This window comes from Neophocaena asiaeorientalis, unplaced genomic scaffold (assembly GCF_003031525.2).
Source record: "Neophocaena asiaeorientalis asiaeorientalis breed wild unplaced genomic scaffold, Neophocaena_asiaeorientalis_V1.1 scaffold256, whole genome shotgun sequence".
In the NCBI taxonomy this organism is placed as follows: domain Eukaryota; kingdom Metazoa; phylum Chordata; class Mammalia; order Artiodactyla; family Phocoenidae; genus Neophocaena; species Neophocaena asiaeorientalis.
The window spans coordinates 5,808,000-5,834,388 of NW_020185324.1; the positions used below are offsets into that span (position 1 = coordinate 5,808,000).

The following is a 26,389-nucleotide window of genomic DNA, read 5'->3' on the forward strand; positions in this document are numbered from 1 at the left end:
AGTCTTATTGTGGAATCTGTTGTAAAAACCAAACCAGACACCACCATACCACCCCCTTTACCTTTCCTTTGTCATCCCTGTTTTGTGGGAACATGGTTTTCTATCACAGAGTGATGACACTATTACCTTATGGGGTTTCTATGATGAATTCCCAGAACGAGTTTGGGGAAGAAGTGTTATTTCTCTTTTGCTTCCCCTACCCCAAAGGTCCCTTCTGTACACCTCAAACTCTTCAACCTACCCTTCTTTTGAGGGGAAATCAGTCAGTGGCTCATAGGGATATACCCCAGCTCTGACCTCAGTGGCTTACCAAAATCAGAGCCAGTCCCTCACTCAGTCAAGTCCAATAATGATCTTCCACAGATGCTGAAGCCCCACTTGAACCTGGATTTATCCCCCCTTAGGGTTCCTCTTGGAGAAAAAGAATCAGGAAAGCCACAGGCAGAGGGTTGAGCAGAGAACAGAAACCCCAGAGCCTTCCAGCTTCAACTGTTCCTACTGTCCTGATGAACCACCTGGGGCCGGAGAGGAAGAAGATCTAGCACAGGGAAGAGAGTGGCTTTTAGAGGATTGGGGAAGGGGTCTCTTGGGATCTTTCAAGAGATCTGAAGGTGTGTAGAAAGCCCTGCAGTTACCAGGAAAATGCAGATATCAGTGCCTGACAAACGATAGGTGCTCAATATATATACTAAGTAATTGAATGGTTGAATGAATAAATAGGCGAAAGAGAAGAAGCAGAAGAGAAGAGGTAAAGCAGTGCTTCATAGATGACTTTCACCTGCCTTTCTTCCTGGACTCTTTTTTACAGTTGTTTTTGTTTTTCCCAGTTGCTCCAGGATGATGCTCAGGCACCACCTCCAGGCTGAAAGCTTCTCCAACATTTCACCTTTCCAACCTTAGTGACCGCTAGACCATGAGTTCCACACCTCCCAAGCAGAGGCTTAAGATAAGCACACCTGGATAGTAAGGAATAAGAGAGGAAAGGGAAGGGCAAGCAGAGGAATCTGCCTTCTCTTCCTTCTGTTTTAATTTGCTGGTGGTTATGAGGTTAACTTCCTTGGGCCTCTGTTTTCCTTAACTCTGAATTATGGGTACTGTCACTGAGACACCCTGAAGGTAGATCTATTGGTGATAGATTTGTGAAAACATAAGGAAAACACCATGTTTGGTAATAGCTAGAGAATATGCCTTCAAAGCAAACCCTTAGTTCTCATCAGCTCTCACCTAAACCACTGTTACTCAGACTTTAATGTGCACATGAACCACCTTATTAAATATTAAGCTTATTACAATGCAGGTTCAGATTCAGTAGGTCTTGGTGGGGCCCAAGATTCTGCACCTCTAAAAGTTGCCTGGTAATGCCAAAGCTGCCCTGCAGAGGAGTCTAGAACTTTGAGGAACAAGGACCTAGACAATTGCTACAGTATGATCCAGCTTCAGTTCCTGCCAAATCTCTCCCACACTCATCACCCGACTCGGCACTGTGCCACCATCAATGACTTGCAGAGCCTCAGGCGCACCATGCTCTTCAAACCTGCGTGGCTTTGTTCGTCTTCCCTCTGCCCTTCACCCCACTTCACTGGATGAGCCTCTCCGTGTCTCAGCTCGCATGTAAGCTCTTCTATGAAAATTCTCCCGGCTCCCCATCCTACCAGATGGCCATGCCCTCTCTCCTCTGTGCTCATCACACTGTACTATAACATGCTGTCTCCACGTCCAGGGCTATTGCATAGGGTTGCTCAGGTTGAGTCCAGGGACAAGGGCCCCTGGTCAAGGTGGCAAGAGGGGCTTGAAATCCACCCTGTTCTCCACTTGCCCATTGGTGGAGCCCTGGTGCCGAGCTGCCTCCCCAAGAGGGAGGGATGACCTCTTCTAATTCACACATGGCACCGTATGGGCTGATTTTCTGTCTTTTCTACCAGATGTGGGGTCCTTGAGGAAGGAATCAAGTCTCATTCATCTTTATGTTTTCATCTGCTAGCATAGTGCCTGTCACTGTTCAGTGTTCAATGAAATGTTTGTTGAATGGATAAATCATGAGAAAAAGAAATGAGCTACTGAAAGCAATTAACAGACAATAATTTCATTCAATTCTAAAGGTAAATTAACTGAATTGTAAGCAAGAGGTCTAGGATTTGCTAATGTGCTGCTAAAAAGGCAAGGTCTTCAAAACCCCATTTTACTAAAAGGATTATAATAGGTATTAGTGAAAAGATGTAAAGGCTACAGTCAGCACCTTTAGAAGACTCATCAGTACCAGCAAAGACATAGGCTGCCCAGAATCAATACTAAATTGTCATGTCCTTTTAGATCTAGGGGAGGAGAGGGAGATTCTGAGGATATTATTTGGTCATAAGATTTAGAGACTACTAAAATCAGCAAAAAGGTCCTGAGAACAAGAAGAGGTGATGACAAAACCATGTATTTACATAGAAGGGCTGAAGTCAGAAACAAAAGAGAGAATGTGTTGGATTGTGAAAATGAGGATCCCACAACTGCTAAGGGCCTGGGCTTTGTTGAGAAAGGCACAGCCCAGATGAATAAGCGTCTTGATACAAATCTTTAAAATGGGTTCGTTTGATCTTCTTTGCATGAGTTCCTCAGGTGTTTCCCAAGACAGTCTCTCTGACAAGACTGTAAGCTCCCAGAAGTTGGGACCAACGCTTAGACACCTTTTATCTTCCTGAGAGTGTGTGATACTCCGTGAAATGAAGTAGGTGCTGAATTTGCAGGGAGTTTACAGCTGTCACTGACGATAAAATAAGGAAGCACAAAGTGCTAATCATCCTCAGCCGAAATATCCAGAATTTCACCTCAGCACTGAGAAAGAGATCCTTTGAGAAACGTCCTGATACGTTGCAAAAACCCAACCTGGGCATTGCCTTCTTACATCATCTTATTCTCATTAAGGCCAATTTCCGAAGTTACAGCTGTGGTTCTGCAGTAAGGGGAACTGAGAATCTTGAATACTGTATGCTACCACATGACTTCAGGATAAAATGTTATTCAAAACAAAACCTAATTTAAACACACACATGCACAAAGTAGGCTAAGATCACCAGACTTCCATTTACCTCTTAACAAAATTTAATCCCAGATCTCCAGCAAACAATTGGGAGGCATTTGAGAGCATTTGGGGCCTTATCTTTTCATCTAAGGGACCAGCATTTGTGATCAGGGTGATAAGGAGTCATTACCAAAAAGAAGAGAGATGAGGTCTTTCTGACACATCACCATCATGAGACTTACCACTGATAACTGCCCAGGACCCATGGACTATGCTGGAGTCAAGAATTGGGTAATTGCAAAGATTCCTCTTTTTAGAGCAATAAAAAGTGCTGACTTCATGCCCTTCTTCCCTGGGTCATTTCTAGAAGAAAGGCAAGCTAGTTAATTTATTTTTTTCATAAGAAAATAGGCCAAATAGCAAATACTCATTTTTAAAAGGCTTTTAATTCTTAAAAAATGCATTCTCATTTTAGAAAAAATTTTAAAGCATAAGAGAAGTCACCCCCGCCCCAAAAAAAGCATCCCTCCAATTGCCACCAACTAGCACAACCCTACCAAAAGCTTACTGTAGCTTTTCAAGCCATAGAGAAAATCAACACATGAAAATTGTGTTCGTACGTTCACTAAATGAACCAAATGCAGGCTATGTTCCTACACTCTGAGGATCAGTGGAATTGTGCAAGTAAAATAATCTGGAAATCTTAATGTCAAATTCAAAAATTAAGAAAATATGTGAATATTGATCACTTCTTTCAATGGATGCGAGTGCAGATTTCCTGATCTGTCACATGGCTTCTTTTTTTTTTAACCAAACAGGAAAGGTTTTGACATCCTTGTTTGCTGTTTCTGCATCTCGGAGAAAAGCTGAAAGCACCTTCTCAGATACTGGCTGGCACACAAAAAAAAACATTCAGGAAAGTTAGAGAAATCCCAGAATGTTATTTATCAAGCAATTCAGATGTATCCTTCTGAAAAAGATTAACTCTGGAAATTGTATTACTTAGAATGTCACTTATAAGATATTACAAGACATTTCTTCTGTGTCCATAACATTTTTTACTTCTTTTTCTTTAACTAGAGTATAATTGCTTTACAATGTTGTGTTAGTTTCTGCTGTACAACGAAGTGAATCAGCTATATGTATACATATATCCCCTCCTCTTGGACCTCCCTCCCACCCCCCCGATCCCACCCATCCAGGCCATCACAGAGCACCGAGCTGAGATTCCTGTGCTATACCACAGGTTCCCACTAGCTATTTTACACGTGGTAGTGTACATTTTTACTTCTTATATAGCTCTTTTTTCTTAGCTCCTTTACCCAGTTCTCAGAAGAAATCTGAAGTGATCTGACTCCTTTGGATACCACATAGTAGGCTGCTAAATTTCTTACTCAATGATATGGAATTGCTTTCAAGCTGAGTCCTGAAGCTGTAAGCTTCACACTTCGATTTAAGCACCAAAAATGTTTGGGTCATTATGTGTGGCTTGGCATATAAAATAACTGCAACAATAACAGTCACAAAGATCTTACCATGTGTCAGGAAATATTCTTTGTGTTTTACAACTACTACTAACTCATTTAAGCTTCATAATAAAATCCTCACATTCATTCTTTGAGCTAGATACTATTATTATTCCCACTTTACATATGAGGAACAGAAAGCGATTTGCCCAGAGTCAAAGAGCTGTTAGGTGGCAAAGCCGTGATGGGAACCTGGCCGTCTGTCTCAGAGTCCACACCTCTAATCCCTATACTTGATTGTCTCAACTAGCAGTCTACTCCCCCCAGTTGAAAAATTACATTGACTCCTTCTAGCCACCCTCCTCCAACATTATACCCACTTGAGTAACGGAACGCCAAGTTCAATAAAGCTGCATTCTCTAACAACCCCCTTTCCCAAGGTCCACGGGAGAAGCTGGCTATTTGCCCGTGAAGCCTGTTCACTCCCAATCTGAAGAGGCTTAATGGAGACTAACTCTGTCTGTGCTACTGGAGGGGAGGAAGGTGAGTTTTCTTGTTCATTTAGCATGAAAAGTCTCTTAAATTGAGGCGTTTCCTTCCCCTTCCATCTGCTGCTGCCAACTACAGGTGAGAAGGTCTCCTGGGTATCAGTTTCACATGACCTGCCTCAAATAAAGACAGGTCATCTGCTCCCAAAAAAGGCAGCAACTTCTCACCTCAGCTTTACTGCTAACTGCAGGTTTCATCTACAGGAAGAGTTTAAGGGAAATGAGCAGGAATTATAAAAACATTGCTAGTTGGTGACGCAGATAAACCTCATCAACTTTCATTTTCTCAGCTGGGAGTGCAACCAACATGATTAAAGCCAAGAAAGAAACCCTCAAGTTATCGTATTAACAATTCCGTTCTTTAGATGAGACAACATAAAACCTTGGGAGGGTAGAACTAAAGTTCAACATCATTCCCCACATTTTACAGATAAGGGAACTGAGACCCATAGGGGACTCCTGGCGTACTCATGATAACACAACTAATTTGTGATTTAAAAATATGTTACCTTTTTGGATTATTTTCTTTAAAAAAAAAAAAGAAAAGAATAGAAATTAATCAGCCTCTCTGGCCTTCTAGAAATGGCTCATAGCATAAGGCTCATGACACGAAGTCAGAATTTTATTGCCTTACACAGAGGAAATTGCAATTACTACCCCCAATCCCCAAAATGGGTCATTCTAGGCCCTAGGGCTTACATATTGGCGTGAAAATGGAGAAGCGTCTGGTCCTTGGTCTCTTAGCTACTGTGCCTCTCACTATCCATTGCTGGCTGGTCCTTTAGCATCTGTTGGGTCTTTTGCCCTTGGCAGGATACAGAGATGCTCCCACAGTGTTTCTCTATTTTGATCACAGGTCTGCTGTAAGGGATTCTTGCCACTGCTCTTGGGGCCGAAGTGCTCAGGGCAGGCTACCACAGGCATCCATCCAAGCTTCCCCCACCAGAGGTCTCATCCTCTATGTAGTAATGTGCAAAATTGCAATCAGATCCCCAGCTCTTTATAGAGCCTACTGCAAATCTCTTCCTCACAGTTCCTTATCCATGCCAGTCTCATGCATTCTCCCTTCTCCTAAGGGTCAAGCCACTTCCTTTCCCCTCCTCCTGCAAAACTCCAGTTCTTACCGTCCCAGAGGCTTTCTAAAGCAAGGGTTATAATGCATCCCTGAGACTCGGAAGCCCTGACCTCCTAGAATGGAAAGCAAGATCCCTGTCATCGTGAACAAATTATTTGTGTATGTTTAATGTCTGACTCTCTCTCCAGACTATAAATTTCATGAATTAAGGATTAGGATTAGGTTAAAGTTAGAGAGAGATTTAGGATCCTTCTGTCTTGTTCACTTATGCATCCCCTCTGCCAGCTCAAGGTCATTCAATACATATTTTCAGAGGGAAGAAAGGGAGGGACCAGGGAAGGAAGGGAGAGAAGGCAAGGAGAGAGGGAGAAGGCTGATTACAGCGGCCCACTGAAATAACAAGAGCCTGATTTAAGGTAGTCTCAGAGAACATAGAGAGGAAGGGGTGGGAATGAAGTTGAAAACTATTAAGAAGAAATAATTTACAGGGTTTGATAACAAATTTGCCATGAAATATGTGAAATACAGCAGTCATAGATGATTCTGAGATTTTTTAAATTGACTCACCTAAATGTGCTGTGAGACTGTGAAAGACTGGGTTGGTTTTGTTGGTAAGAGTGGAGATTGGTGGAGAGCTTGTGAACAGTGTGTCTAGTTTGGAAACTGTAAGGTGTCTGGGGAGGATGTCCAGTAGGCAGATAAACCTGTGTGGGTCTCACTGTTTTAAGTACCTGTGAACAGGAAAACCAAAATCAACTTGTGAGGTGGGCAAAGTTATCTTTAGAAAGTCCCTTCTCTTTTAAGACCCATTTCAGGCCCCAAGTTCCCTATTTTTTGCCTATCTTTCTTCATCTATGTCTGCTTTTAAGAAGTGATCTGATAATCTCAGATAATCTCAGTTTAGAAGATAAACTATTGATGAGACACAATGAGTTAGCCCTCTCACCTTGTACTGGGAGCATTGCCTCAAACCAAAGGAATGATAATAACACCACTAGTAAGAGCCAGTGCTTATGTGGCTCTTAGTATATGCCAGGCACTGTACCAAGCACTTCATGCTCTCAGCAACACCATGAGGTAGGAATCATTTCAGAGATGAGAAACCGAGACACCGAGAGGCTAAGTGACTTGTCCAAGGTCGCACAGCCTACTAGTAAGGAAGCAGGAAACATACCCTGGTGCTGTGGCTCTGGAGTCCATTCTTGTATAAGGGTGGAAATTTATAAGAGTGGAAATGTGCAGTAAATTTTGTGGGGGGGACCCTAGCAAGATTCAGAGCCCGTTGTGCAGGTCACTGCAGTTTCACCCTATAAACTGATGACCATGATGACACGGGCTCTGCCAAGAATTAACCTTAGACAATGTACTTAATCTCTTTCAGTTTCATTTTCCTCATGGACAAAATAAGGAGAAATGACCCATGTAAAATGTTATTCCTTATAGCAGCATTTGTAATAGCAGATAACTGGAAACAACCTAAATGTCTATTGAGAGGAGACTGGCTATAAAAAGAATTGTACGGCTATAAAATGGAATATAATGCAGCCATAAAAGAGTGAGGTAGAGCTCTATATGCTGTTTAGAGTGATTTCTAGGATATATTGTTATAGAACTGGGTATAGAGTATGCTACAATTTGAGTAAATAAGAATGATAGGAATATATATACATTCTTTTAAGCTTGTATGTGCATACATACAGGAACCCTATAGAACTGGTTGCTTCAGGAGAACTGGGCAGATGGGGAACAGAGATGTGAGGAGGAAGCCTGTACCAGTTAGGGTACCAGCAGGAGTACACAGCACACTCAAAAGTGTAATTAAAGGGAGTTTAATGAAAGAATGATTTGCAACAGTGTGGACAGGGGTAAGCACCCAGCAAAGGATTGTGATGTGTCCACCGTTGGGCTACAGAGCGGAGTCTGGGCCCGCAATACCATGCCTGGGCCCTATGGGACAAGGGGAATAAGTGGTTTCCTGAACCCAGAGAGAGAACTGTAGGTGTAGAAGGAGCCACTGGACAGCAGACACAGCCTTCCCCAGATGAACCCAGAGCCCAGCAGGGAAGGAGCTGGGGTTTAAATAAAGACCCTGACCCCATTCTTCTCCTGCCCTCCGATCTCTTGCCAGTACTGCCCCAGGGAAAACCCTACCAGAAGCCTGAGGGCAGAGGACACTGTAAGTGTACCCTTAGAGAAGAGTCTCTTGGGGTCCAAGGCAGGTGGCAGTGGATCTGGAGGGCAGAGACTATCCACCACAGAAACTGCATGCATAGCCTTTATCTTGTACATTTAGAACTATGTGAATATATAATTTATTTGAAAAGTAATAAATTTTGCACACACAAAAAATAAATTAAAAATTAAACGTAAGATGAGGGACTAGAGCAGATGGTGGCAAAGTCTCTCCCCCTCTCCAAATTCTACCTATTTCTTTGACGTGTGACTTTTTCATCTAATCACAATCCATGGCTCCACCTAGTGTCAAAGCAATGCTTCACTGAGTTCAGAGCACAGACTCATTCAGGAGGAATTCCGGGGCAGACATGCTCTCTGCTCCAAATCACTGGTGTGTGTAAGCAGTTTTCATTGGGAATTATACCCACGTGGCGAATGATCTTATCCCCTAAAAGTAGAAAATAATTATTTTGAAGCACAGAGCATTTGTTGTTTTTTCTTTTAAAGAGATAGTGAACCTTGACTTAAATTCAATTTTGAACTAAATAGTTAAGATTTTTCCCCCTATATTTCAAACTGTTAAATACACTTAGAGGTAAACAGCATGTGATTTAAGATAGTAAATCTTCCATAGCCCACTTTTGAGCTTGCCATTCCTCTGTTCATATGTCCTTAACGCAGCAATTCTCAACCCTGGCTATAGAAAATATCCTTTGGGGAGTTTTAGGAAGCTCCTACTGGAGATTCCAATTTAATTGGCCTGAGGTGGCACTCAGGCATTAATTCTTTTTTTTTTTCAAGATCACCAGTGTGTGTCATGGGCCGCCAAGGCTGGGAGTCCCTGATTTAATGATTCGATACTGCCTGTGAGGTGTATTTCCCTCACTACTCAGAATGTGCTCCTTTCACTTTAGACAAATTACGTCACTTGTAAGACAATTTTCCACTCTCCATGCCTTGCTCATGGTACATCCTCTACACTGCTCAGGCCTTGAATGTTTTGCTCCTGCCCCCAGCTCCCGCCGCCTGCATCTCGACTGCCATAGTTTTACCTATTATTCCTGACCCTGCTTAAGGGCTACCTCCTACAAGAATTCCCCTGCCTCTCATCCCCAAACAGATGTTTCTTCCTCTTTTGAATCCCTGAAGATTTTTTGAATAACTTCTATGATACTTTTTTCCTTAATAGAAAACTAACACATTTATAGAGTATTCTTTTTTCTTATCAAATTGACAATAATCAAAAAGTCTGATACAGGACTTCCCTGGTGGTCCAGTGATTAAGACTCCACGCTTCAAACTAAGATCCCGCATGCTGTGCTGTGTGGGCAAAAAAAAAATTTTTTTTTAATTATTTAAAAATTTTTTAAAAAGTCTGATACAGTAGTACCCTCTTATCCATGGTTTCGCTTTCCATGCTTTCAATTACCTGTAGTCAACCACAGTCTGAAAATATTAAATGGAAAAATCCAGAAATAAACAATTGATAAGTTTAAAAGTATGCACCCTTCTGAATAGTGTGATGAAACCTTGTAGCACCCTCTCCATCCCACCTGGAACATGAATCATCCCTTTGTCCAGCATATCACCCCAAATAAAATGTTAATTTTTAAAAACCCAAGAGTTCATTTTAAAAAGATAAAATATCGTAAACAATTTGGGTTTATCCAGAAATGCAAGGGTAGTTAAACATTAGAAAATAAACAAATATAATTCACTACATTAACAGATTAAAGGGGAAAGAACATATGATCATACAAAATATGCAGCAAACAATATTCCTAATGATGAAAAACTGAGAAGCAGACCCTAAAAATTCAGGAACAAGATAAAGAAGTCCATTTACTTCTATTCAGTAGTATACTGGATTTCCTAACGAAGTAAGACAAGAAAAAGAAATAACAAACCACAAAGATAGGAGAAGCAGTACCTGGTAGAAGTATTGAAATGGTCTTTTTCCATAAAGATATAGTCGTCTACATTCCAATGAATCTACAGGCAAATGATTAGTAATAATAGCAGAGCTCAGCAACATGGCTGAATGAAGACCGATACACAAAATCAAATATATTTCTAAGCACTGGCAACAAAGAGTTAGAAAATACAATTTTGAAAAAAAATGCAGTTTACCATAACAATAAAAAATATATAAGCTACCTAATGAAAGTTGTATAAGGCCTATATGGAATAAATTCCAAAACTCTATTTGATGAACATCAAGGAAGACCTATCACAGAATACATGGTGGAAGGTGTTCAATAGGAAGACTCTATTGTAAATTTGCCAGTTCTCCCCAATTTGATCTATAGATTCAATATAATCTAATTCCAAATCCCAATGGGATTCCTCCCCCCCCAACCAAAAAAAACTGATAAGCTGATTCTAAAATTTGGACAGATAAACAAATTTCAATATGTAACTAAGACTCTTTTGGAGGAGAATTAGGTAGGAGGACTTGCCCTACCAGGTTTCTAGATTTTAATTATAAAGTTATAAGAATGAAGAGAGTGTGGTACTGACTGATGCTGCAACAGACAATTGGATTAATGGAATAGTGGAGATTCCAGAAACAGATTCACATATTTGTGGACATAATATGTAAGAGAAGTGGTATTGTACGTACAGTGGAAAGGGAGAATTAGTCAATAAGTGGTGCTGGGGAAATACAGGGAAAGAAGCAAAATCAGATTCCTACCCCACAGGTATATTGGAAATCAATTCTAGGTGTATTAAAGACTTGGATGGGAAAGCTGATATTTTTAAACATCTAAGAGGAAAATATAGAATAGTATCTTTATATCTTTGGGGTAGAGAAGAATTTCTTAAACAAAACACACACAAAATCTTATCCAAAACTGAAAACTGAAAAGATTGACAAACTTGACTCTACTAAAATTAGGGATTTCTGTTCTTCAAAAGACCTCACAAAAGAATTTGCAGACAAGCCACAAACCAAGAGTAGATATTTGCAACATATATAACTAGTGCTGTGCTTGTAAGTGTTTTAAAACTAGCTTTCCAAGGGAAAAAGCCATGATTTGTAGGGTTTGATGATTACCATGGAGGAAATAATCCCACCATGGCTTATTTCAAGCTATCAACATGATGTCATTACACACAGTTTGGAAGAGAAGCACAAAATCACTCTTGTGAGACTGTATAAGCCAGCTCCATCACACCACAGCATAATTACCCTAAAGGATTTGTTTCCAGAATGTATAAAGAACTCTTTCTGTATATCAATAATTAAACATCAAACAGTGCCATACAAAAATGAGTAAAAAAAAAAAGATAAATACCATGTGCTAACACATATATATGGAATCTAAAAAAAAAAAAAAAAGTTTCTGAAGAACCAAAGGCGCAGACATAGAGAACAGACTTGAGGACACCGGGAGTGGGGGGTGGGGTGAAGGGTAAGCTAGGATTTAGTGAGAGAGTGGCATGGACTTCTATATACTACCAAATGTAAAATAGATAGCTAGTGGGAAGCAGCCACATAGCACAGGGAGATCAGCTAGGTGCTTTGTGACCACCTAGATGGGTGGGATAGGGAGGGTGGGAGGGAGATGCAAGAGGGAGGAGATATGGGGACATATGTATACATATAGCTGATTCACTTTGTTATAAAACAGAAACTAACACACCACCGTAAAGCGATTATACTCCAATAAAGATGTTAAAAGAAAAAAAAGAAAAATGAGTAAAAGACACGAATAGTTGTTTTACAGAAGAGAAAATGTGGAGAATAGAAATATACAAAGATTCTCCACCTTCATTAGTAATCATATTAAGATTAAACATTAATCTTAATGTTAATTAAGATTTCAATAAGAAACCATATTATACTCTACAGGTGGGTTAAAATTAAGAAGTATGACTCTACTAAGTAATTGCAAAGACTTGGATCAAGAGGAGCTCTTAAACAATGCCGGTGTGAGTCTAAAGTGGCACAACCGCGCAAGAATAAAATTCAGTACTAGCTTATAGGTTGAATATTTGAATACCCTACAATCCAGAAATATGTACTCTTAGGTATCTATTATAGAGGAATTCTTGCACAAGTGTACCAGAAAACACAAACATGAATGTTCACAGTGGCATTTTTATAATAGTAAAAAAAAAAAAAAATTTTCAACCCAAATGTATCAGTCAGGATTTGTTCAGAGAAGCAGAATCTCTGTGAGAAATGAACACAATAAAGGATTTATTATAGGGAGTTGACTGTATGCAATTACGGAAGCTGGTTGTACCATCTATGTGAGGCTGCTGTTCCTGTGTCTGATACTAGAGCTAAAGTGCACAGGACAGGAAGTCAGGATGTCCTGTGTCTGATACTAGAGCTAAAGTGCACAGGACAGGAAGTCAGGATGTGAAGTGGGGGAAGCAAGGACACACTGGAACCCACAAGGATGGACTGGAATCTGCACTAGTCTCTCCCCACTCCCAAATCCCTGGTGCCATTCACTGTGGGGTTAAACACACACCTTACCCAAGAGTTAGAGAAGCTGAGCAGACAATTTGAAAGCAGTTGGGTGAGCTATAGGCCGGCAGGGACATCCTCAGTGCAAGGAACTAGGGTCATTCCTTCACTGCCACTTCTGTACTGGGCACAAAATGTCTCTTGTCTTTTCACATAAGTCTAAGAGGCCCAGAGAAATGAAGTGACTCCTAACCTAGAAGCCTATTTTTAAGAAATATCCTTATGCATCTGAAACTCTTCTCAAGAGAGCTCATGTCAGTATATTTTGGATCTGAGTACATGCTATTCCTCCTCTCCAAAAGACATTCCTGACGCGTGTACTTGTGCCTGTTGCCTCTCATGATACCATATAAGCAGGTTTAGGGAGCTTTGCAATAACAGATCTATTGATACTTATTAGTCTCCAAAGGAAGTTCCTCATTCCACTGTAAATACACGTCATCTTAGGACTTATTTCCTCCTGAATCCCTTTAACGTAATCTTATCTAAATTTGAGCACTGCATCCAAATGTGCATTTTATTTAAATGTGAATTGCTGACTTTGAGCTAAGGACAAGTTTTCAATCCTCTATCCAAATCTGGTACCAAATTATCCATGGTTACTCTGCAACTACTAATCTAGGGGGGAAAAAACACTTTGGCAGAAGAGGATAAGTAAGTTCCCAACCTTCATTTCTCTATTCTTAAAGACTTCCAGAATGAAGTTTAAACCCATTACCAAAACATAGCATTAGGGACTTCCCTGGTGGTGCAGTGGTTAAAAATCTGCCTGCCAACACAGAAAACACGGGTTCGATCCCTGGTCCGGAAAGATCCCACGTGCCCTGCTTGCAGCAACTAGAGAAAGCCTGCGTGCAGCAGTGAAGACCCAACGCAGCCAAAAATAAATAAATTAATTAATTTTTAAAAAAACAACAAAAAAAGTAGCATTAGAATTAAAATTATTATTATTTTTTTTGCGGTACGCGGGCCTCTCACTGCTGTGGCCTCTCCCGTTGTGGAGTACAGGCTCTGGACGCGCAGGCTCAGCGGCCATGGCTCACGGGCCCAGCCACTCCGTGGCATGTGGGATCTTCCCGGACCGGGGCACGAACCCGTGTCCCCTGCAGCGGCAGGCGGACTCTCAACCACTGCACCACCAGGGAAGCCCTAAAATTATTTAAGGGAGAGAATGATAAGTCTTCGCCAATGCATGTATTTTGAGCAATAATAATACAATAAAGTTGCAGTACTGGGAAAGAATTTGGCTAATCTTAAGAACAATATCACAATATATAACTTGAAGTGACTTTTTCTCCCTCTCTATCTAAAATCATTGGGCCAAGAGCAGTTAATCAGAGTTGAATGCAATTTTACATTAGATGTTTTGCTGTGGCTTTAGATTTGGAGTAACAAATACTTTAAATCATTTCAGTGAGTGAAAATCTAGTTTCATAAAATAACAAATTGGAAGCTGGTGATTTAAATTTGCAATATTTTCTCTGCAAAACTATTCGTCGCAAAAATCTCTACATGGTGAGTTCTGCTACTGACTTTAAAATATAATTTAATTCACCAAAATGTGATTCATAGTCCATTTTTTCAGGAATGTATTTTTTTTTTTACAAAGTAAGATATATAAGTACTTCTTTCATTTCTAAGTCTCTTTCTCTATTCTTTTTTTGCTAATTTATTTTTACTCTATTTCTAAGACAGTTTACAACAAAATGTCCCCACAACCCACATTTTTATAAATATGGTACTTATTAAGTTATATTTTGATATGGTTATTATTCAGAGACCTCAAAAGAGAGAGATGGGCAAACTTCCTCCTGCAAGGGAGTAATCGATCACTAAAACCACCAATCACCTGAGCATGAGACAGTTCTACATACAGGCAATAACAGGCTGCTTTGACTTTCTCTTCCTATACTCCTTTGGGTCTAGACTTGAGGAGTTAAGGTGTCTAGATAATTGCACCTGGGCTGTGGGTACCTGCCACGAATTGGGTTCCCAGGGAAGCAGACTCAGACAGAGATTAGGGTACAGGAAGTTTATTAGGAAATGCTTTTGAAACCAAACCAGTCTACTGCCCTGGCTTAGGCCAATGTTAAAGGAGGGAAAAGTGCCCTCCACCCAGGCCAAGGAGAAGATATAAGATCCAGCTATTCCTTTCCATGTGGAGATTCTCTTTCGAGTGTCGACTTTGGAGGATGTGTGTTTCCTTTAGTTAAAGAGGGCAATCTTTTTTATCAAGCGTCTGTAAATATTAGTGGCTAAACATTTTCAAAACTGGAATTTCAATTACAGTCTTCATTATCAATGAGCGATTTAGAAAAACACAGCATTGTACTGAAACAAATTTGCTATATTTTTCAGACACTAAAGAATTGAAAATTTTGGTGTTTTTTGCTTTTTGGAAAATATATGTTATCTTCTCAAAGTTTCCTTTTGTTTTCGTCTTTATGTGACCTCATTCTCCATGCCCTCTGTATCTCTTCCTAAAATCTGTTCTTGCTGTCAGGTAGAGATATTTAGCCACAAAGAAAAATCTAAGTAGGACCCACCCAGCTTTTATATCCTGCATGGCTGAACTTTAATGAAAGTTTGAGTTTTTCCAAAAGTCTGGTCTTCACTGACTGGGAGGAAAAACAGTTGGAAAAATATGCCTTGGGCATGTGAACCATGTAATTTCATTTGAACTAAGGAATTCCAAAAATACTTGCTTATTGAAAGGGCAGTTATATTTTTGTGTTGGAACTTGTTAGGAAGAAGGATAAGTACTAGTTCTTTCCTCCTCTACTTTTTCTCATAAACATAAAAAAAAATTAAAGACTGTCTGAGTGGCTGGATAGAAATATAATGTGGAGAGGGTGAGTTGGACCATGTCCTGTCCTGGAACCTATGCCTTCCTTGGGAGATCTATTTTGTGGGATCTATTGAGCCCCACTCAGCTTCAGATAACCCTCTCCCCCTCTGATGAGAATTCAGGGCTCCATCTGGCCAGGTCTTCAAGACTAGTTGGGTTGAAACACAGAGGTTTTGCCAGTTCTGTTCACTGACACCAGCATAAATGCTGTGCCAATAGCAAGACTGGAATTTTTGGGTTCCTGCTGGGCAAACTGGCCAAGCAGAACATTTTTAGGTCTGGTCTGGTTTAAGGGGATCTGGTGTTAAGAATAATATAAATCACTAGCGTTTTGGGGAGTATGTACCATGTGCCAGTCACAATACTGGGTACTTTTACATGAATTACATTATTTAATCCCCACAACAATCCTTTGTGGATTTTTGAAGCTTAGTGAGGTTAAGAAACCAGATTTTGAAACCAATCAGTCTGTCTCCAGAGCTTTTGACCTTCTTCACTATTCAGTGAGCCCTGACTTTTGATAATGGGTCTCCGTGTAGTACTAGGTTGGAATCTCAGACACTAGTGTAGCAGGTGCTATTGGTGCACCATGTCTCCCTGGGGCCTTACCACCTGCCAGCAACTGCCCCACCTTTCAATGGCTTTCTCTAGTGGCTAGAGATCCAACCGTGAGCATGGAGGCTGGGTGTGTGGAGATTTAATGCCTCCCAGGAGCAGCCCTTAACTAATGGTTGGTAAGAGTTGGTGCATAAATCTCCAGCTCCCTTGCTTCTCAGGTGCAGTAACTCAGAGGCATGGGTTCGACACTGGTTCCCAAAATTCCCCAGAGGGACTAAGCACTTGTTACCCATACTGCTAATGTGCTTGAAAACACTCCCCTTATTGGCTGTCTTCCCTCCCTTGCTTATTTCCCCTGCGGGCATTTCCTGTTACCAACACCCAAATAAACTATTGGCATATGTATTCTTGTTGGCTTCTGGGGGAACAAAACGAAGACAAAGGGTAAAGGAAAGGTGGGTCTACAAAAGAAGGAGAACCCAGGTGGAGGAGGTGCCGCATTGCTGGAAGGAGAGCACGGGGTTGCTTCTTTAGGAAGCAGCCTCATAGATGGTTCCCTGTTCTTGAAGGTAAGTGTCTTTGGGCGACAGGAGAGAAAGGTTTTGAAGGAATATTGACACACTAGATGGTTCTTTTTTTTTTTTTTGGCGGTACGCGGGCCTCTCACTGTTGTGGCCTCTCCCTTTGCGGAGCACAGGCTCCGGACACGCAGGCTCAGCAGCCATGGCTCACGGGCCCAGGTGCTCCGTGGCATGTGGGATCTTCCCGGACCGGAGCACGAACCCGTGTCCCCTGCAGCGGCAGGCGGACTCTCAACCACTGCGCCACCAGGGAAGCCCCCTAGATGGTTCTTTTACTGCTTTGTTGGTGGACCTTTTTTCAGAAGTCTCTTTTGCTCCATTCCTTTTAAATTTATATTTGTCTAAAGTTTTAATAAGAAGTAAGAGAACCCAGGAAATGCATGCATTAATAAGTGGAATAGTGAAACAGGTATAAATGCAAACATGTTCTCAATAGAACATTGAGGAAGCAATCATAAGTAAATGAAAGATAAAAAGTACATACATAATTTTGGACGATTTATAGCTTACCCATGGCCTGAATATAATAATGTTACGTACTGTGTTTCATTGTGACAAACTCTTTCACCAACTTGTGACTCTATGGCCTTTTGCTGATTAACTGGACTTCCAGTGGTGTCTAATATGTTTTCAGGGACTAACATGGGCTTTGGGAAACTCTTGCCTTGTTAAGGTTAATGGCATTGTAAGGTGTTAACTATCGTGTTCACACATTTTAATTCCTTGACTGTCTTTGATTTCATATACTCAACTTCATGACGGCATTAACTGAGTTTTGACATCTTTAAAATTTATTGTATGGTAGTTATATGGTCTGAATAAGTTTGTTTCAGACCTTTTGCTTGGGGGTATTGTTATTAGTGCTTTCAAGGTGAACAAACTTAGAAATGCCCATAGTTGTTATAAAATCTGTAGAGTAAGAGAGGATGATACAAAATTGAGTAGTTTTTTTTTCTAGTGACTACTTTAGCCACAAGAGGGAACTGTATGAGCAATAATAGGATATTTAGGGATAGGCTTTAGAGGATCTCAGCACCCATTTCCCCATTCCTTGAGTCTTGGAGCTTACCCCATTTTAGACAGACTTTTCACCAGAGATCTGGGTTACAGAGCTGGATAACTCTTTCTACTTTTTAACAGACATTAACAGGTAAACTGTTTTTTATTTCTGTGATCATGGAAGGATGTGGGCTTAATAACAAAGTATATGCAGGCAATGGCCAAGTTCCTTTTCTAATCCACACACTTGGCTGATATAAACCCATGTGTTTCCTTCCACCTGGTCAAGGTAAAAACCTGGAGAGAGCTGTTGCCATCTTTGTCAATTTTTTGTATCTACTGCAGAGGAATTCTGAGACAACCTCTGAGAACAATGTGCTTGCCTGGGGTTGGGTAAGTGTAGGTTGAGGGGAGAAATTGGAACAATATGCTCCCTTTCGCAGGGTCCTACAGAAGATTCCTCTCTATTGGGAAGCCACAGGCAGTGCAGCACACGACAGGAACACAATCAAATCCTAAGGACCTTCAGAGGAAAGAGCCTGCAGTGCATTCCAATGGGCATTTTTAGGAAGTTACTTGGGTAAGGGGAGAGTCTTCCTTTGGTGAATCATGTATTGAACGATGTGGGTGGGTTAATGTTGTTAAACTATTATCCAATTTTTAAAAGACTAATTCCTTGATTCACTTTATAGCCTTCAACATCCTACCTGAGTGATGTGATTTCTTCTTCCCTCTCTTCTGTCCACTGCTAATTTTTAAGAATTCACATGACCTTTTGGATAAATTATCGTTTTCATTTTTGCTTAAGATACAAATGATGTTATTTGCTAGGTGAATGTGAAAATGGCAATTTCATTCATTTTCTTAGCAATTTTTCTGCATGAAGGATTAATAAAAAATATTCTTAGGAATTAAAAAAATAGTTAATAAGTCAGTCTGACATAAAATATGTATATTTAGTTGGTGAGAAAATGAGTTTGTAGAAAGAGACAGTACTAAAGTTGTTAAGTGTTTGGGTTCTGGGTTCAAGTTTTGACTCCACCACTTAACTCTGTGAACCTTGAGTCTTTCTAAGCCTCAGGTTCTTCACCTGTAAAATAAGGATAATAATAGCTACCTCATATGATTGTTAGGGCAATAAAAATTAAGTGTTTAGAGCAGTATTTGCACAAAATGAGGGCTGAATAAATACTAGTTGCTGTTGTTATTATTATTATTCGTGTAATAGCATCAATCATTAGGAAGTTCTTTGTGTCTAATCCAAAATATACTGCTAAGGGCACAGATTACTCTGAGCTCTCGGTTTCCAGCATTATGAAAAAAAAAAAGGAATCTGATAAGATAGTTATTATCATTTCCACTCTACAGATGAGGAACAGTTAAGTGTAGCTCAGAGGGCTAGGAGGGCAAAACAAATATGATGAGCACGGGCCAGGTAGTCCATAAGCATGGGCTCAGCTCACTCATGATGATTGCTATTGAATGACCTAAGGTCACTTCAATAACTTGGTCTCAACAGCAGAGTTGTTACACCCTTTGGATAACTCTTTCATCAGGAAATCAAGAAAATTCAGATTTGCTGGAAGAGGGTTCGTGCCCACACTTCCTAGGAATCCAGTGCACCTGGATTCTGACTTGTTTGCATGCTGACAGGAGAATTGGAGATTCAGTGCAGAGATTCTAGCCCACATATAGAGTACAAACAAGAGGCACTTTAGCTTTTTAACTCCTAATCAACTCTTTATCAACCTTATTAATATGCATGAGAATCATGAGGGTATTTGTTTAAAATGCTAATTATTGGGCCACACCATCAAGGAATTCTGATTCAGGAAGCCTGGGACTTGGCCAAGGAATCGACATTTTATTTTTGTGTGTGTGGCAGATTCTCTTTTTAATTTTTCTTTGTTTAACTGAAGTATAGTTGATATACAATATAATATGTTGAGGTGTATAATATAGGGATTCACTATTTTTAAAGGTTATACTCCATTTATAGTTATTATAAAATATCAGCTATATTCCCTGTGTTGTACAATATATCCTTGTAGCTTATTTTATACATGATAGTTTGTAGATATCTGCATTTTAAATTGTATCTCCAGACAATTCTGATGCAGGTGATGAGTGGACCACATTTTGGGAAAACTGATCTCCTCAATAACAAATTAACATATTAAAAAATAGCACTTACTATTTTTCTGATTATAAAAGAAAAATACCCAGAAAGTGCCGAGAATGAAAAAGAAAAGAAAAACCATTCATAATTATATTTTCTAGAGATGACTGCTGCAAATATTTTGATGGCTGTCCCTTTAGTTTTTTTTTTTTTTAAATATGTAGCCACTTTTCTGTATCTCTCAGGTACTTACAATCAAGTGTATTGAGTGTTGTTTCATAGATATGTTCGTTTTATATTAATTCTTTAGTGGTTTTATAAATTATTTCTATGTTTTAAATATATGTAAACTTACTCTATGAAATCCATTTATATTCTTATCAGGTCTAGAGATTGGACTGGATACCATTTAAGGCCCATTCTGACTAAGATGTCATACTTGTAAGAATCCTGCAATTCTCTGAATGTAAGGATTAACCACATTCAAACTTGATGGAGAACCTAAAAGACATCCTCCAAAACTTAAGCTCAAAGATTTGCTCTTGAGCTTTGTCTTTCTGTGCAGACCTGCTGATGTGACATTGTATCAAAGGTAATAATAACATTTCTTCAAAGATGATATACAAATGTCCAACAAGTATATAAAAAACTGTTCAACATCACTAATCATCAGAGAAATTCAAATCAAAACCCAAAGTGAGATATCGTCTCACATCCATGAAGTTGGCTACTATTAAAAAAACCTCAGAAAATAGCAAGTGTTGGTGAGGATGTGGAGAAATTGGAACCCTTGTGCACTTGTTGCTGGGATTGCAAAATGGTGCAACCTCTATGAAAAACAGTATTGGATGTTCCTCAAAAAATTAAAAATAGAACTGCCATATGATCTAATCATCCCACTTCTGGGTACATATCCAAAGGAATTGAAAGCAGGGACTTGAACAGATGTTTGTACACCAAAATTCTCAGCAGCTTTATTCACAGTAGCCAAAATGTGGAAGCAACCCAAGTGTCCATCAATGGATGAATGCATAAACAAAGTGTGTTATATATATACAATGGGATATTATTCAGCCTTAAAAAGGAAGGAAATACTATCACAGTCTACAACATGGATGAACCTTGAGGACATTACACTAAGTGAAATAAGCCAGTCACAAAAAAGACAAACATTGTATGATTCCACTTACATGAGGTGGAAACTAAACTAGTCAAACTCACAGAAACAGGAAGTAGAATGGTGGTTATCAGGGGCTGGGAGGCAGGGGAAGAGAGAAGTTATTGTTTAATAGATATAGAGTTTCAGTTTTGCAAAATGAAAAATTTCTGTTGATCTGTTTCACAATAGGGTGAATATACTTAGGCTACTGAACTGTTCACTTAAAAATAGTTAAGATGGTAAATTTTATGTTATATGTTTACCACAACACAACAGCTAAACCATTAAAAAAGGTAATAAAAAAATAGTGTTGCCCTTTTATAACATTTTGAACTGTTACAAAACATAAGTTATACAGTTAATATTAAGGTTTGGTTTGATAAAAATTTTTCATGTAAACTGCTAAGTTTCTAGAATTGTACTCACTTGGGGTTTATAATTCTCAAAGTTGTCAGATTAAACCTAGTGGAAAACCTAAGACTAATGGATGAGAATAGTGCAGAAGACAAAACTATTATATACCAGAATGGTTTGTTACACCTGGGCACTAAACATGACTCTAAGCTTACTGGTAAATACAGGCAATAAAAAAGATAATGCAATGAATATGAATTTTTCTCCAAATTAATGAAGGGAAATTTCTCTGAATATAGAGGGAAAAGAAGGAGGAAGAGATGGAGGAAGAAGGGGGGAATGAAGAAAGGGAGGTGTTATTAGAATTATGGTGAACTCTGTTGTCTCACATTATGGGGTTAAACAATTTCTCATTCGAACTTCTCTTGCTATTTTAATAAAGAATACACACAGAAAATTCAGGTTGGCATTTTTTATACTGGAAAACTGGTTGAGACATGGTCAAACAGAACGATTGTTACTGTTTGCTATTTGAATGGAATCAGGTCTGTTTCCAACGATTTTTTTAAAATTTCTAAAAAGATCAAAGTGAAGGGAAAGAATAGTGACTCTTTTCCCATTTTGCTTTATTGGGAACAGCAGACTTCCTCACTTTATTTTCTAGTTTGTGTTCAAGTGCCAGCCTAGGGAGTCTCATTTGCATCAATTAAGGCTTATTAATAATAAGCCATTCTGCCTTTATGGTTAATTAAATGATTCTAAGTAAAATTTAACACTATTTACCGTGAGGATTGTGGACAAGGTAGATTGGTTAATCACACATGATGGAGTTCCTGATTTGTTTAAAATTTAGATGTTTATACTTTTTTAGTGGAAATTTCAACCATATGGAATAACAAGATGAGTTCCCAAGTTCCCATCATTTAGCTTCCTAGATTATCAACTCATGGCCAACCTTGTTTCATATATATTTCCACCTTCTCCACTCACCCCCGGATTACCTTGAAGCAAAACACAGACATTGTATCATTTCAGCTGAGATATTATCAATCTTCAGGAGGGGATGAATAATAATCAAGAATCTATCCCAGAAGCAAATACATCAGTTGCACATAACAGAAGTGTCATAAAGTTGAATGTTAAAGTCATATTAGGGACTTCCCTGGTGGTCCAGTGGTTAAGAATCCGCCTTCCAATGCAGGAGATGCGGGTTCGATCCCTGGTTAGGCAACTAAGATCCCACATGCCATGGAGCAACTAAGCCCGAGAGCTGCAACTACTGAGCCTGCATGCCATAACTAGAGAACCCACGCACTTTGGAGCCCGGTGCCCACCCCCTTGCGCCACAACTAGAGAGAATCCTGTGCGCCGTAGGAAAGATCCCACGTGCCATCAACTAAGACCCAACGCAGACAAAAATAAATAAATAAATATTTTTTTAAAAAGCATATTAAACAGTCAAAAACTAAAGCAGTATCACTTTCGGTGAATACTGTGATAGGGTATTATAGAGCTCCCCCCATATTGGGAGTGGTGTGTGAAGGATCAAATTCCAGTCCAACTGTGTACTGTTATAAGAAGTCTGTGAATGTCTGAAGGGCAGAGAGCCTACTTTCAGTCTGATGACTCAGGGTGCTTTTCCTCCTAATCCTCCTCTCACCAGTCTTGGGACAGTGCCTGAAGCTCCACGTTACTACATTCCACCCTGATTTGCCAGTACTGCAGGCCCCACTTAAAGCAGGCAAGTGGGTCATTATCAGTCATGAGCAATTTAACTTTGTTTTACATAATTGTTTTTCATTACAGAAGTAACATGTGTTCGTTATAGACAATTTGGAAAATACAGAAAAGCCTCCAAAAGAACATAAAAAGCACCATAGTCAGGGTAAATACCAGAATTTTAGTGCATTTTCTTCCTTTTTTTTTCTCTAGGCATTTTTATACTTTTTTTTTCATGAACATAGGATACTGCCTTTTTCCTGCTTTCATTACTTCATAATAGTGAATATACTTCTATATGATTACATATTCTTCCCCAACATAATTTTTTATTTTTGCAAGATATTCCATTGTAAGGAAGGAGTATAATTAATGTCTTTTGGGGGACATTTGGATTACTTGCTCTTAGCTACACCTTTGTGGGGTACATTCTTAAAGCTAAACTCTGTACATATTGGTGTTTATTTCTTAGAAAATAATCATAGGAAAAGAAATAGTTGGGGCCAAAGGTGTGCATATCTTTAAGATCTCTCTTTCTTAAATGTAATGCTAACTACGCCTTAGAAAAACTGCACCAAATTATACTTCCACCAACCGTTTATAAATGTACCTCTGTTTCTGTGTACAAACATTTCTTCTAATAAAAAACCCCGTTAATTTGATACATGAAAACACATACCTATTGATGTTCACCTACACCTCAGTCTTAGAATAGAGTTCATTAAGTTTGACTTGAGAGTGACGGTGGTGGTGTAGGGAAAGGAAGAGAAGGAACATTCAGGGCACAGGAATTGCTAGTGTATTTAGAGTAACATTACACTGATATTTGAAAGCTGGAAAGTCCAGTTCATAAGATTTCTATCACAGTGGGGGAACTCTTAAGTAAGGGATTGTGGAGAGTCAGATATTTCACTTTTCCCCCCACAGGGCGAAAGGCCTATAGGGTGTCACTGCCTGGAGCAGCTACCACAGTTCAGTTCAATCCAAAGATCACTAGGTCTGTAGAAGGAAGGCCAGTTCTCTTCAGGCCATGTGACTTTGGGCATGTTCACCACTCTGGTCCTGTTTCCTCATTAAAAAGAAAGTGAAATAGAAAAGTGAGAAATAGAAAGTGAGAATAACATCACACCAGTATTACCTACCTTGAAGATTTACTGTGGAACAAAATCAAGTCATACATTTGAAAATATTCTGCAAACCTTAAATACTACAAAGGAATGTGGCAGAGAAATTAGATTCTAAAGCCAGCAAGTAAAGTTAAAACTGAGAGCAATGAAAATTACTTAGAAGTTCCTTAAAATGTGCTTGAGTGCAGTTAAATGCTAACATTTAGGAAGCACGTGAGAACAAAGAACCTCTGAAGGAGAGCTGGGACGAATACACTCTCAGGAAATTTTGCCAGTGGAATTGGTGCCCTGTAACTTATTTTAATTTCCTCTCTCTTTCTGCCAAGTGCATAACTGAATCTGAGAATGTTAGATGACAGTATGATGCCACTGTTATTCTTCTACAATTTTATATTGGCAAGTCAAGAAACCACTCTGGGCTTCTTTATTTGTCTAATGGTACAGTTCAGCTGGATCACGGTTTCATCCAAAGTTTCCTTTGACAAATACTTTGAGTTTACTATTCTTACTACGTTCCAGGCTGCTTTGCTGTTTGTCAGAAAAAAAACACCAGGAAGGAGACATGGTCTGACCACAAGAGGCTGGTGAGTGGTGAGGCAATTTCAACTTTGATTTGAGGAATCCTGGGTTCTTTGATCGCCTTCTGGGGAATGCACTGAATGTTTAGGAAAATTATGTAAAGTTACATATTTTGTTATGAATACCAGCTACAATACTACATCTGATACGGATTAAGTTACTTTGTTTCCTCTTTTGCTGTTTATCTTGCTACTTTTTCATGTGAGCTAACATTTTTTTTTAAAACCTGGGCTAACTTAAAAATCCTTTAATTGAAAAAGTAATAGAAACACGTGGAAAAATTCAGACGGTACAAAAAAGTAGATAATGAGAAGCAAGTCTTTTAATCCAGACCCTCCCCCTTCCCCTACTCCGCATTCCCTCGCCACTCCTGCCATCCTATTCAGAGGTAGAGTCAACACTTAAGAAAACCCTCTTATTGTTAAGGTGATCCCTGGGTCCAGAAAGTTAAACATTGAACTACAGAATCTCTAAAGTCTGTTCCAGCTCTAAAATTAAATCTTATACCCTACTGAGAGTGCAAAAGAGAAAGCCTCGCCTTGTTTAACATTATGGTTGGTAAAGGGACAGAAAAATGCAAACTGAATTCAAAAACATACACTACATTTAGAATTCCTGAAGGACAGAGAACAGGATTCAGGCACTTCCATGGTGGTTTATTTACGAATTGAAATAAAGGGCTCCTCTAGGGTGTAAACTCCATGAGGGCAGGAAGTTCACCAGCAGGTTTCACCGCAGACCTTGTCAGACAAGAAAGGCTCACTGGGTGAGGGACACGACAACCCGGCACAGAGATCACGGCCCAGAAGCCAGGACCGGAACTGGAGCACGGAGCGTCACGTGACTCGTCCTCCTCCGCAATTTCCCCCACCCCCGCTCGGCGATGCAGCTCCGGGACCGCCTCCATCAGAGGCCGCACCAATCCGCGAGGGAAGTCAAATTTGGCTAGGCCAGGCAACGGGCGGCTCCGGCTCGTAGTCGCCTTGTAGCTGCGTTTCGCAGGCTCGGCCCACTTGTCGCCGAGTGTCAGGCGGTAGTCCCGCCTTCCAGCCCAGACTACAAGCTCTACATTGCAAGTGGGAGGTGCAGAGGAGCAAAGGGTGGCGGGGCACAGGCGCATGCGTGTTGAAGTGAAGCCCAAGGCGAAGCTTCAGAAAGCAGAGGGAGGGGGAGGGGAGAAGTCTCCAGTACGCGCGCGCGCTCAGCAGCCCTCCCTGGCCAGACACACGCGGCGCGGCGTGGTGACGCCAGGGCGGCCCGAGGAAGGGGCGGGGCCGGGGCGGGCCTTCCCAGCTTTTCCAGCTCGTCCAGCTCCTCCCGCCCCCTCCCGGCCCCGACTCGCTCTCCCCCTCCGTACCCCACACTGGGCCCCGTCTGCGCCGGGGTGCCTTAGTCGCTTAGCTTCGCGTCGGCCCGGCCCGGCCCGGCCAACGGGCAAATGCCCTGAGCTGCCACCCCCGCCGCCGCCGACTCGGCCGGTGGCGGTGTGGGAAACGGGCGTCCGGCCCCGGACCGCTGAGTGTGACGGACGGGGCCGGGGGCCGCCGGGCGCCGCGGCGTCGGCGGCTCCGCGCGGACCATGTATTTCCTGA

At 40.5% G+C, this 26,389-nt stretch overlaps 1 protein-coding gene across 9 annotated transcripts in view; it reads left to right on the forward strand.

Annotated features, from left to right (window-relative positions):
• The window catches only part of PDCD1LG2 (programmed cell death 1 ligand 2), a 118,285-nt gene extending 97,480 nt beyond the window's left edge, over positions 1–20,805 (forward strand). For 2 of the 9 annotated variants that reach the window (XM_024734225.1, XM_024734226.1), the window contains 2 exons: positions 18,184–18,320; positions 20,244–20,805. In XM_024734225.1, coding sequence (XP_024589993.1) covers positions 18,184–18,320; positions 20,244–20,304 — 198 coding nt within the window. In that variant the 3' untranslated portion in view covers positions 20,305–20,805. Of the gene's footprint in view, positions 1–827; positions 4,137–4,913; positions 9,560–18,183; positions 18,321–20,243 lie in introns of those variants that run through there. The other 7 variants (XR_003001702.1, XM_024734228.1, XR_003001703.1 and 4 more) reach the window with 7 other exon arrangements.
• Positions 20,806–26,389: the final 5,584 nt, after the last annotated feature.